The 13656-nt window shown below is 54.8% G+C and overlaps 1 protein-coding gene across 4 annotated transcripts in view; it reads right to left on the bottom strand.

Moving 5' to 3' along the window:
* Positions 1-8269: 8269 nt before the first annotated feature.
* The window catches only part of RSPH14 (radial spoke head 14 homolog), a 76314-nt gene continuing 70927 nt past the window's right edge, over positions 8270-13656 (bottom strand). For all 4 annotated transcript variants that reach the window (XM_053589434.1, XM_053589435.1, XM_053589433.1 and 1 more), the window contains exons 5-7: positions 12230-12455; positions 10040-10176; positions 8270-8571 (exon numbers count right to left, since the gene is read on the bottom strand). In XM_053589434.1, coding sequence (XP_053445409.1) covers positions 8333-8571; positions 10040-10176; positions 12230-12455 — 602 coding nt within the window. In that variant the 3' untranslated portion in view covers positions 8270-8332. The remainder of the gene's footprint in view (positions 8572-10039; positions 10177-12229; positions 12456-13656) is intronic.

Here is a 13656-nt window from a genome sequence, read left to right as displayed (position 1 = left end):
CCAGACTCTGCCATCAACATGACGGAAGTTTGGTTCCAACATTTTAGTCTAAGAGTTGGGACCCGGGCTAGGGTGGCAGCCCAACCCCACAGGACTCCTAAACACCCCTGCTGGGGTGTCATTAGGAAACTAGGTGGGCAGAGGTTCAAGTGTCCTCCACCAAGCCTGGGGTAACAGGTTCAAATGAGTCTATTCCAGGATTGACTTGTGGTGATGATCACTTAGGTGTGCTTCAGCTGACCCAAACCCTTAAAAACAGCAAGCCAGCTGTGGGGACCACACTCGTGTAGTCCCCGCCACTCGAAGGCTAAGGCAGGAGCATCTCTTGAGCCCAGGAGTTAGAGGTTACAGTGAGCTATGATCATGCCCCTGTACTCCCATAACAGAGAGACCTTGTCTCACAAATTAGAGTAATAGTGAAAATTTTGTAAAAAGTAACAGCTATTGATTGTGTTTTGTTATTTCCCAAAGTTTCCATATGTGCTTTTAGGAAGAGGGTCAAAATTATAGACCAGAAGGGAGAAGGAGTGCAGAGGTCCAACTGAGCCCTGCCCAGAGCCAGGTGCAGGCCTAGCAAGTCAGTGCTCGGCTCTGGGGCCAGTAGAGGCTTCTGGGATGGAGCCCCGGCCTGCTCATCCAGATGACAGGGCCTCCCCCACACTGCAGGCAGAAGTAGAACTGCATGATGGGGAGCCCCTCCCACGCTGAAGGGTGCACGCTCCCAGACCCTCCAGACCCTCACCTTATGGGTGACAGACACTGAGGCCCAGACACGTTGTGTCACCCTTTGCCAAGGTCACACAACTACATAGTCCCAGAGCCAGAACTCAAGTCCAGGTCCAAATTCCTGCACTTTCCCATTGTGTCTTCCTTCTGTCTTTCGCAGGAGTCTAACAGCTAGATCTCATTTCAGTCCTTGGAGATCTTGGTGCCTGGCTGCAGGCCACAGTACCATGTGGTCCTCGTGGCAGGGTCCTGGGAGATGACACACCCCTCCACTCTCCCTCCCCAGCTGTACCGGCTCTGCTGGAGTTTACGCAACAGCCAAGAGGAAAGGATAGATCTGGACGCAGAGAAGCAAGTGAACAGACTCCCCAGAGGCCCGTCCGAGCCAGGTGAGAGAAAGCTCCAAGGCCCTGGGAAGGGGTCGCGTGCAGCCTGCTCGGGGTTGATGTAGCCTGCGCTGCGTCCCCTCCATCTGTACCTTCAGAAATGTTCTTCCAGGCAGAGGCCCCATCCTTCACTTTTCCTGAGATGTGTTTAGGGCATGTGGAGGAGCGACACCCATGTCACCTCCATGTGGAGTGACCTGGGTGTGGGAGAAGGCAGCAGATGTGTGGAGTGAGCAGAGGAGGTGTGGGGACGAGGCAAGGGGCACCCAGGTGATGAGGAGGAGCCTCTGAGGAGGGGCGGAGAATCAGAAATGTCTCAGGGGAGGGGAGGGGGCAGCCCAGCAAGGCAAAGAAAGGCAAGGCCTACGGACTGGCTGGATTTGGCCACATAGGCCACATGGTGGGGTGCTGGGGAGGGGGCTGGTCACCGAGGGCTCCTCGTTAGGGGACTGGAGATAGTCTGTGAGGGCCTGCTCCTCTCCAATGGGGCTGTGGGGACACAGGTCTGTGGAAGAACCAGGTTTCAATCCTAGCAAAGGAGAGAATGTCCCAGGGAAAGGCTGGAGCCTGGGGCTTCCAGAGGGCCAGGAGAAAAAATGTCAGCAGAGTTAGGAGTGTGCCAGGCCATGGGGGGAGGCGACCTGAGCTGCTTTCAGCCCTGACGCAAACAGGGATAAAGAGCATAATGAGATTAATCCTGAGGCTGAGGGGAGAGCGGAAGGAGGCTGAGTCTGGGTGGGGAGGGCCTGGCTGCGGAGCAGGCAGGGTTCTGGGCCCCTCTGCCCTCCTGCTGGGAGAGGCAGACTCCAGAGAGGCCCAGGTCTGCCCCTGACAGCTGCAGGAGGTGCACCCCCAGCTGGTGGGCTCGTGGGCTTCTGTGGGGCGGGGCAGTGGCCTCTCCTGAGCACAGGAGCCACTGCTCCTGGAGACTGCCGGTCTGCAGCACCCCCACGCCTGCCATGGCCCTTCTTCTCTAAGCAGGTATCAACTGGCTGCTGGGCACCCACCCGGGTGTGAGAGGCACAACTGTTCCCTGTTAGAACCAGGGAGGCTGAGGCACTGAGCAAGGAAGCAACTTGCCCTGGGTGCCACGGCCAGTCAGGGGTACAGCCAGGATTTCGGCACGGGTGGTCTGATTCTGGAGCGTGGGTGCAGAGCCACTGGGCTGTCCCCTGCCCTTCTCAAGCCTTGGCTGTTTGCAGTGACAGCTGTGCCTTTGTGCTGAGATTGAATGACCACTTGCCTTTTCCATACTGGCTCCAACGCCTCTCCAAGCAGCAGCCTCTTAGGTCCCCAAAGCTGCGTAGCAGTGTGATGACATGGATGTTTGAGAGAGGAAGCGAGGGTGTGGTACTCAGGGCTTCTCAGTCCCAGCTCTAGCTATCTGTGTCCCTGCCGCCTACCACCACCGCCCCGGCTCTTCTGTCCCTGGCTGATGAGTTCTGTCCATCCTGATGCCTCCTCAGCCTCGGCTGGGGCGCCTAGGAGAGGCCGATGGCACACACTGCTGGGAGCTTAGCCGTCTTGTCATCTAGGAGGGAACCACTCCCAGGAGCAGCTCTAGGGTCACATTCCGGCAGTGGCTGTGTGCTGGAGCTGACCGTGGTGCTGATCCAAGCCTGAGAGGGCCCTGAGGGGCAAGAACACCAGAGTAATAATGTTCAAGCCCCAAAGTTGAGTGTCTTCATTAGTTTGGCCTAGAGACATGGATGGCACCTTCTATAATTCCTAGACTCCCTTCCTGGACCACACCAAGGATGTGCCTTCTTGGGCCCAGGGAGAGCTTTGTTTTGGGCCAAGCAGTGAGACTGGTAACTGGCTGGAAAAGACACTCCCCAAGCGTGTCTATTTCTAAAGAAAATGGTGTCTATTTCTAGGACTCAAGGGGCTTCTTCCATTCTCCAGAGAGTAGCGATGGGGAGCATGCTTAAAGGAACAGTGACCTCCGGCCCCAGACCTATAGAGATGGGGGGTGGGAGCATCCCACAGCATACCAGAAGTACCCCAGGGTTGGCCGTGCTCCTGTGATAACACCTCTGTCACCCAGTCAAGCAGATCTGGGCACAGCTGAGTGCTCTGCAGCCCCACACCACACCCAAAACACTCCCCTCATCCCGCTCTGACCCTGTCATGTCTTTGAGGGTGATTGGAGGCATTCCATAGGCAGGGACTGAGGACCAAACTCCCTGCCATGGTGGGACTCCCACAAGGCCTCCCTCTCCATGTGCCTCCTGACTTGGCCTGTTCCCTCTGTTCCAGATGTAGTCAAGGAGGCCCAGAGCTGCCCCTGGAAGACCTGGGACCTCTTCTGTGGCCTGGAGCCACAGCCGAGCCCCAAACTGGCCCCAGCAAAGACAACCAAGACAGTGGAGCAGGGTGACACTTTGGAAGACGCAGAGAGGCTGGCCTCTGGAAAGGCCGCCGAGAAGACGGAAAGGAGACAGTGGCGAGACACCTCAGAGAGGCCCTTTGGGAAGTGCTTTGTCAACATCTGTGCGATCGTCCTGCTCATGTTCGTGACCCTCAGCCACATCTACTATGCCTAAAGTAACACAGCCTACGGGTGTCCAGGACGGGTAGATGCCGCCTCCCCAGTCTCCCTCCTCAGGAAGGGCGTGAGGTGCTTCCCAACTAGAGACCCACGGGTCTGGGGCCAAGGGTTACACTAGTGAAAATGCTCCCTTGGTGTCCTGCATCAAGTGCCACCAGCTGTAGGACGCGCATGCTGTGGAGCAGGACAGAGCAAAGTCCATTCAGGATGACAGAGACCAGGCAAATGGGAACATCTGTTCCTTTATGAAATGAGTCATTTTCTCCAAATGGCTCTGCTGCATAAACACTGACTTTCACTTTAAATTTAATTTTGGCTTTTCAACTCTCGATATATTTGGGATTTTTGCTTGTGTTTACTGTCACCATTTCTTTCCTATAGCCAAGCTCAGTTGCTTTGTTCTGTGTGCTCGAAGGCAGGCCCTACTGGCAGAGGTGTTGTGTGAGTTCCACCCACCCCCCAGGGGTTCTCGCCCACAGGTACGGTGCCCAGCACTGATGCCACGGGCCATGGGGCACTAGCTGGTCGTGGACAGGAGCTTCCCCCGCTGCCTAGACCAAGCATGGGGTCAAGACAGTCTCTGGTCTAACGGAACAGGCCTTGCAAGTAGGCACTGTTTGGCCTCTGGTGCTGCTTCCCTGGAGGGCAGATGGACAGGAAACTCCCACCCTGCCAGCCTTCCCAGTCACACTCCAGTCTGCCTGGTACAGGGACGTGATTGAGTTGGGCCCCTGTAGCTTTCAGACATAGGCCACTCCTGCGCTGTGTTTCTGTACAAGCCCCTAATAAATGATTTGTGTCTTTAGGGAAAGTTTCGGGTGCTTCAAGTGATTTCATCACAGGAATCACAGCCTGAAGGTATATTCATATGACTAGCCTTCATTTCTCCTTTAATCCTTCAGTGGGCATTTTTGAGTTCCTACTATGTGGCAGCCTCTGTGTTGAGCTCCAAGGAAATAGCTATGAACAGAGCACATGGAAACTGGTCTCTGGAGGGCAGGTCTGCAGGGAAAACAAACCAAGAGTTGCAGCTTTAGCCAGTACTTTGTCTGGCTTGCTGTTTGGCGGCCTGGGGTAAATGCATTACTACATTCAAGCCACCAAATCACCCTTGTGTAAGGACAAGAGTTAACCACATTTCACAGGGAGGAAACCAAGGCTCAGCAAGGGAACCTAGCAACAGGGTGGGCAGGAAGCTTATGGCAGCCCTGCCTGACAGCCAGGCCATGTGCTGGCCCACCACCTGGTGTGCGCGCTGCAGCAGTGCCCAGCAGGGAGCCCCATCAGAGTCGGGGAAGAAGATGAGCCGGCTGGATATCAGAAGGGACACAGGAGGAAGACATGAGGAAAGCGTGCACATAGCATGTGTGTGCAGAACAGGTGGCCACAGACAGCCAGAGGCCTCCCCAGCACCCCTTATATGCTTTGGAGGCCTATGCCCTTGGGGGCTTAGTCAGGAAAGAGGCTGCTGCTGAAAGATGAATGGAAAGCAGGAACATCCACCAGGGGCCTGCTAGAGCAATGTGGGCAAGTCAGTGGCAAATACAAGGATCTCTGGAGGGAGGGCCCAGGTGACTCTTGGGCTTGAGCATATGGTCCAAAGAGGCACCAACTTTAAAGACAGGCCACCCTGGAGAAAGAGCAGGTATGGGGAAGTATGGGCTTGTTGCCGGCACGTGGAGTTCGAGCTGCATGGAGATGTTTATTACCATCTTGAGGATATGAAGTCTTATAATCCATGAACATGGGATGTCTTTCCTGTGTGTTTAGCTCCTTTGATGTCTTTCAACACTTTTGTTTCCAGTGTACAAACCTTGCACTCCTTTTATTAAATTCATTCCTAAGTATTTCTTATGTGATTGTACATGAAACTGTTTTCTGAATTTGATTTTTTGACCGGGTCATTGCTAGTATATGGAAATACAATTTTTTGTATATTGATCTTGTATCTAGAAACTTTGCTAACCTTGATTATTTGTTCTAGTGGTTTTTAAATGGATTTCCTTAGGATTTTTCTTATACAAGCTCATGTAATTTGTGAGCATAGAGAGTTTACTTCTTTCTTTACAATCCGGATGCCCTTTATTTCTTTTTCTTGACTAATTGCCCTCACTAGAACCTTCAGTACGATGCTGAACAGAAGTGCCAAGAGCAGATGGCTTGTCCTGTTGCCAATACAGGGAAAAGCAGACAGTTTTTCACCACTGAATATGATGTCAGCTGAGTTTTCACAGATGTTCTTTTTTTTTTTTTTTTTTAGGCAGGTATGAAACAAAGTTTATTGAGGAAGAGAAAGATAGGCTTACCGAGTAAGAACACTCACAAAGCAGGATACATCCACCATGGAGAGCAAACAGGCCGCCATTGCCAGGGCAGCAGGCCGAGAGGCCACGGATGCTCTTTGTCACACTGAGGATATATCCTCTATTCCCAGTTTGCTGAGACTTTGTTTCTATTTGGGTTTTTCTATTTCGTTGTGTTTTCATTTTTGTTTTGAAGCAGTGTCTGCTTCTGTCTCACGGGCTGGAGTGCTGTGGCATCATCACAGCTCACTGTAACCTCAAACTCCTGGGCTCAGGTCATCCTCCTGCCTCAGCCTCCCAAATAGCTGGGACTACAGGTGCCCACCACCATACCTGGCTCATTTTTCTACTTTTTGTAGAAATGGGGTTGGTCTCTTGCTCAGGCCGGTCTGAAACTCCTAGCCTTAAGCAGCCCTCCTGCCTTGGCCTCCCAGAGTGCTGGGATCACAGGTGTGAGCCATCATGCCTGACCTGTTTCTGTTTTCAGTCATGAATACAGTGCTGGATTTTGCAGACTGCTTTTTCTGTGTCTATTAAGATGATCATGTGACTTTTATTCTACTGATATGTTCTATTATTTTGATTGATTTTCATATACTAAACCAACTTTGCATTCCCAGGATAAATCCCAATTGATCATGGTATATTATGTTTGTATATGTTGCTGGATTTGGTTTGCTAATATTTTGAGTTTTTGTCTCTATAATCATAAGGAATATTAGTCTATAGTTTTCTTTTCTTGTGATATCTTTGTCTGGTTTTGATATTAGGGTAGTATTACCCTCCTAGAATGGGTTAGGAAATACTTTCTCTCTTCTATTTTTTGGAACAGTTTGTGAATGTTTGGTGTTAATTCTTGCCTAGAAATATTTAAGGGTAGATGTTAAGGTATGGACCTCAAGAGAGAGGCTGGGGCTGGAGACCCACATTTGAGGGAGAGAGGACAGAGAGCCCACCCAGCTAAGAAGGGAACCTGGGAGAGGAGGTGGGGGAAACTGGAGGAGAGGGGGCCTACAACACAACTGTGAGAAACACCACCACCACCACTGGGGCCTCTAGGGAGGAGCCCAAGAGCACAGAGTCTTACAGCAAGGAGGGCGACCTTAGCTGGAGCCTGTGCTAGGGTGGGGCCAGCCTGCTATGTGGTGAAGCAGAACCGGGACGTGAGAACGTGGGGAAGTGGAGTCTCTTGGCTACCTGTTTTTCTGAAGGAGAAAAGGTTTCCCCTTTGGGGCCTTTTTTGAGGATGGAATTCAACCTGAAACCCCAACTGGGCCCAGCAGCCCATCCCTTTCAGAATATGAGGACCTGTTTGGGCCTTTGTCCCTTATTTCCAGGGACACAAAGTTCTCTGTTTCTTCTGGGAAAGCCATGGCCTCTGGGGTTTATTGAAAGGACTATGAGAAGAGGCTTACTTTGGGATTGTGGTTTTGCTGATAATGTTTATTCTGGGAGGAGCAGACATCCCACAGGAAGCATGGCTGCTGGGTGGTGATGTGTGTGAGGGAAACCTCATCAGAGACAGGGAGCCTCAGAAAGCTTCTGGGGAAAGATCAAGGCTCAAGCTCAGCTGCAGACGAAAGGACCCAGCCCTAGAGCTGAGCTCTGCTCCAATAGCTCCTCTAACAGAGGTCAGACCTGGCTCCTCTCCCCCAGAGCTAGGAGAACTGGCCTTGCCAGGAAAGGAAGGGGCTCTCCAGGTTACTCCCCAACCTCATCCCCATGGCCAAGGCCCTCTGTATCCCGCTTCTCCCCCCACCCCCACCCAGCTCTCGCTCCTTTCCAGTTGCCCAAGATCTCCAGCTGGACAGTGGCGAGTAGAGGCGCAGGAGAGGCGTCTGGCCAGCCTCTGAGCGTGCTTGGGTAGCTTCCTTGCTTTGTTTGGGGAAGATCTTATAAGAGCACTCATCCCTGAGGGAGCCTCTCACCTTCTTTCCTGCCACACCCCAAGGGGCTGATCACTCAAGTGCCCAGTGCTTGAGTGACACCTGATCCAGCTGTGTCCCTACGTCTCCCAACCCAAGTCACTGCCCCCAGCCTTGTCCCTGAGGGCTCATCCCTGCTCTCTACCATCAAAGGGGAGCTCCTGACCCCAGGAGAGGGCATGGCTTGGAGGCCACCTCCCACCCATCTCCCGCCCTGGGGTGTGTTGTGAGTAAGGGAAACCTTGTTTGAGCCAGGAAGCCTCAGAAAGCTCCCTGTGGTGCCTGGTACCCAGTCCTTCGGTGCCTAGCATCTCCCATTTGGTGAGAGAGGGGACATAACCACATTCCAGGAACACAAAGTGCCACGCGGGCCCAAGATAAAGAGATTCAGCCTTTTATTCCGGATGGAGGTGGCTTATCAGGACTGCCCCAGTGAAGGGGTCAGGGTTTCCACTCGATGACTTTGAGGGCGATCTGGACCGCCTTCTGTAGGGCCTCATCGGGCTCCCCCCGGAGGAAATGGAAGACGTGCACCTGGGTCTGCAGAAATTTGCGGCCCTCCGGGGCCTCGGCCAGCATGGTGAGGGCCTTGGTGGCGTTCAGACGCACCTTTAGCATGGGCGAGCACAGCAGGTCCAGGAGCGGGCTGATGGCATCTACGTCCAGGGCCGCATACTTCCCTGTGTGCCACCAGCACAGGGCGTTCCTAACAGCCCTCTCATCCCACCCTCCCCTGACCCTCCCACCTCTGCCTTAGCTGTATCCAGGTGAGGCACCACCCTGTCCCCCTGCCCTCCCCCATGCCCACTTCCTTTACTTACACCCTTTGCTGAGTCCAGCCTTAGCCAGGCCCCTCTTTTCCTGCCCTTCCAGCCCCCAACTGGCTTCCGCCCATCCACCCTTGGTCCTGTTACAAAACCCCACCCTCACGAGGCAACACAAATGGGCTTTTCAAAGTGTAAATCTGACCACTCATTGACATGGTGAATATTTCTTGAGCACCTACTCTGCACCAGGCATGTGCGCGTGCACACACGCCCACCCCTTCCCCCAGTCCTCACTGACCTCCCCTCCTGCAGTGCTCACTGAACTCTCAGCCTCGGCCCTGGCTCTCTTGACCCTGCTACCCTGAAAGCCAATCCCCACACTTCTCCCGTAGGTCCCTGTCCTACGTCCCGCCACGTCATGCCCTTCCGCCTCTCCCAAGGTCCAGTGTGAGGCCTGGCATGTGGCTGGAGAGCCAGCTCAAGAGGAAATGACCTCACCTCCCTGGGTGCCAGCTCCCCATGTCACTGGCTATTGCCCGGCAAGGCCCAGTGAGCCTCCAGCCCTCTGGGTGCTCTCGCAGGAAGCCTGGACTGAGGAGGACACTGGGCCACAGCTGCCCCAAGGCAAACATGCAGGGGGCCCCTGCCCCACACAGTGAGCTCCCTCAATTGTACCATCGACAGGCAGACTGCAGCTTCTGAGAAGGCTCCAACCTGTTTCTTCCCATGTGCCCCACACTCCACTGCTAGGGGCTGGTGGGGGTGGGTAGGAGTACCTGTTTTGCAGCACAGAGGACTGCAAAGGAAGCACAGGGCATGGACTGGGGGCAGGTGTGCGTAGGCCAGTGGGGAGGTCAGACAGGTTTCAGAGGCCCCAGGATGCCAGGGCCCAGTCTGCCGTGGGTGAAAACCAGAGCTGGGTAACTTCATGGGGAAGTCTGACTGGCTAGGAGTCTTGAGGTGGGGACTCCAGGGAGATCTGCCCCCTTCCCCAGTTTGGGAGAGTCACTATGATCAAGAAACACCATAAAGCCAAGAGCTCCAATGTTTGCTCCAAGCTCAGGATAACAGATTCACAGATGGCAAACTAATCAACCCCAGGATCGTGGCTCACAACAGGCCTAGGGGAGACAGAAATTCCAGGCCCAGAGAAGCCTGGTGCAGAGGTCCCAAGCTCCTAATACAAGTGACCAGTGAGGGGCCACAGGAGGCCCACAGTATCCAGGAAAAAGGACAGCTGAGCCTCAGACTAAGCCCTGAAAAGATTTCAGCAACAGGCCAGGAGGAAGATTTCAGCAGTATGGTGAGTCGAGGGCAACACCTGGCCTCGAGCACCAGAAGGACCAGCTTGGGGCTGCCAGCATGGGGCTACATGTCTCACCTTCTGTGGTCACGGTGGCATACATCAGGGCCCCGGCGGCGCTGGCCTGCACCTCCTCTGCCTTGTCCTTCAGCAGATGCACCAGGATGGGGATGACCCCATTGCACCACACCTGTTTCTTGCCCTCCAGGGGGATGCTAGAGCAGAAAGGGACAGCAGGGGGCCTCTGCTTAGGAGGAGGAAAGGGCAAGGCCCAGGACTGTCCCTGGGAGACACAAAGAGAAGGACTTGTGCTGAGACCACCCTTGGTGATCTGGAATGGTCACCCTGGGTGCCAGGGTGCAGAGGAGCTGGTGCCAGTGGAGGCTAGACCCAAGCCGGGGATGCCTGCGCCTCACCCTTAGCCATCAGGAGGAGAAGGCACGAGACATGTTCTCCCTGGCACCAAAACGAGAGAGGGCGGGACCCACGGGTGCAGCCACAGAGACCTGTGTGACTCTACCTCAGAGGAAGAGGGCCAGGCCGCCCCAAACCTCAGCAGGCAACTGCAGGTGGCATCTCACACAGGTGACCTTTAGAGTCATTCTCCTTCAGGTTCTGCATGAAGCTGTGAGAATGTGGGCGGTAGACTCCCCATGAGTCTCCCAACTTAGAAAGGCCAATACTGCCCCCCAAAGAGAAGGGCTCCCTGGATAACTGTCTGTGCCCCCCTCCATGGGGAAGTCACAGGGCAGCAAGGACTCTGTGTCACTGGCTTACTTTTTAGAGACAGAGTTTTGCTCTGCTGCCCAGGCTGGGGTGCAGGGCTACAGCAGCTCAGCCTCCCTCAGCCCCGAGTCACCGGGACTACATAACTGCACCACCATGCCCAGCTCTCCTTATCAACGTTTCCCAAACACAGCCGCCCAGAGGACCCTCATTTTTCCAGAACTCTTAATAACACCTCAAAGACACAGGTGTCCCATAGGAGCACAATTTGGGAAATGGAGTTGGCCAGCCACCAACTGTGACATTGTGAGGCTGTTGAGCTGTCAGGGCCGTGGGCCCACCTGCTGGGACTCCCGCATTACTCACTCAGCGAGTGTTCACAGGGGCCTGCCACGGGTCCTGGCCCAGACACTGAGGCGACAGCTAGGTTTCTCCAGCTCAACACTATTGACATTTTGGACCAAATGATTCTCAGCTGGGAAGCCAAAGCCCCCCGGCGGAGAACCTTTGGTCTAGAATAGCAAACAGAGCAAAGCCCTGTTCTCAGGAGCTCACCCTGTAAATGATACACAAAATCTAACAGTAGGGATGCTGATCAGGACCCTCCAGGGTTGGGGTGTGAGAAAGGCCACAGTTTTATCTCCTAGAAAGCCTCTGTCCTACTCCCACTGCAAAGGGACCTCTGAGCAAACCTGAAGGGTGATGGGGCTGGCAGAAATCTGCCTTTAACAGACCTTCCAGGGGCCTGAGTCAGGGGCCACACTTGCAGAAATCCTGGCCCAGGCATCTAGTAAGATTCCTTATGGGACAGAGCAGCTAGGTCCTCGTTACTCAGTGGTTCTCAAACTTCCTAATACCGCTACTTTCATTGTTAAAAAGGGGTCGCAACCCACGGGTAGAGAACCGCTGAGCTAGGACCTAGGGAAGGCAAGAGGGGCACTCACTAAAGGCACATGGCCACGGTTAAGGCAGGGACTCTGGAGGCTGGTGACCAGCTGGTGCCCAACATGGGAACACACAGACCCACCACCAGCTCTGTGGCTTGTGCTGCCTCAGGCTGTTTTCAGGCCAGCATGTAAACAGTGATCCAATGTCACCCTGGGGGAGGGACAAGACACCCCACAAGGGGAGTTTCCTCACCTGTAAAGGGAGACATAGCCGTTCTTGGAGGGTGTCTTAGTGGGATGTTTGTAGGCACCTGGCAATGTAGGCCCTTGGTGATCACTGGGTACACTGTCATCACCTGTAGTTCTACTGTGCTTGCCTTCCTCGTGGACAGGGGAGTGGCCAACAGCCTGGTTTTGTCCAGGCTAGGGAGTTTCCTGGGATCCAGGGCGCTCCCAGGCCAATGGGACAGAGGATTGTGGAGAAGGGCATCTTCTGTCCCTGCTCCCTCCTTCCCCAGGGCACAGGCAAACAAGAGGAAGCAGGCCAAGGTGGATGCCCTTGAGCTCCGGGCCAGCGGCAGCTCAGCTGCCATCTTTGCATCTTGGGAGAAATCCAAGGGGGCAGCCGCTCCGTCCGGCCCAGGCCAGGCCTCACCTGACAGCCATGAGTGTGTAGGCGGCCTTGCTACGGATGATTTCATTGCTGCTGAGGAGCTTCTGCTTTAGAAAGAGCACCACTTGGCTGCCCAGGGCCTCGGTGGCATCCTCCTGCAGGCAGTGGGCCAGTGTGCCCAAAATGAGCTCCTGGATCACCTCCTCCTCCTTCTGCAGCTTCCAGACCAGCGAGGGGATCAGGCCACTGCTGACGATGCCTTGGGCCCCTGCAGGAAAGGAAAGGGCACTGGGGTTGGGCCGACCACCCCCCACCTGTGCTGGCTGGGCTACAGGGCGAGGCCTAGGAGAACAGCTCACCCACATGGGGACGGGGCACACCAGGGTACCCTCCTCTCTTCCCTCCACTGTCCCATAGTGGCGGGTAGCCAGTCAAGCCCTTCCCACCTGAAACATCTCAAAGTTGCCGGAGCCCCTAGATTGGTCTGGCGGGCCCTTGAGAAGAGCTTGGACTTGTCTGAGACAGAACACTGGAAAGCAGCCAATGTCTTACATACCAAAAAGAGCTGCACCCCAACTAAAGGTGACAGGAGCTCCACGGTCTGGCTAAGGGGTCTGGGGTGCAGATATAACCAGAGACACACTGAGATGTGCCCCCCCAACACAGGTCCATGAGCCCCTATAGCTGCCCACACCCGGAATGTCCACACTTGGCTGCCCAGAGGAGGACCCAGAGCCCCGGCACGGGCAGCATCCCAAGAGGCCCCTGGCAGCTGGCAGGTAGCCCTCCCAAGTCACCAAGATGTGCACAGGGAACATGCCAGAGCTCCAGAGAGGGCAGCCCTTCCCCACACAAGCTTAGCCCCTAGCTCCCGCCCTGCAGCCGGGCCCCTCCCTGCCTGCCCAGCGGCCCACTGAGAAGCCATCCATGGCCCCAGGAAGGTAGCCACCAGCAAACACCCCTCTCTTCCGCCTGCCCCAGCAAAACCCTCTAATTTACTCTAGAGAGACAAATAAACAGGTTAATTAGCCTAAAGGTCTCTGAGTGCCAATTAGCACCAGGGATTGCCTCTTTGAAGACATCACCCTGGCCTTCCTCCCTCACTCCCTGAGGACATCAAATGGCAGGTGCCCAGGGTGAGGGGTGAGAGGCAGGCCAGGGTATTCAGTGGCTCCCACCAACCCCCAACCATGTCCCCTAAGGTCCAGCAGTTCTCAGTGCCCTGGCCAGCTTCTCACTGGGGTGTCAGGGTACAGCAGCTGTCTCTGTCCCGTTTGTTCTCAGGGCACTCATGACTGAGGAAAAGCAGTTTCCTGTTGCTTCGGATATACTGGGCTTTTTTTGAAGTTGTAATACACACAGATTTCCACAAAAGCCTGGGTTGGACTCCTAAATGCATCCTTTCCCAGCTGTGTGACCTGGGATGAGTTACTCAGCCCCTCTGGGCCTGGTTCCCTCATCACTGAGAC

Source organism: Nycticebus coucang, chromosome 4, assembly GCF_027406575.1.
Source record: "Nycticebus coucang isolate mNycCou1 chromosome 4, mNycCou1.pri, whole genome shotgun sequence".
In the NCBI taxonomy this organism is placed as follows: Eukaryota; Metazoa; Chordata; class Mammalia; order Primates; family Lorisidae; genus Nycticebus; species Nycticebus coucang.
This window is presented reverse-complemented; position numbering and strand designations above follow the sequence as displayed.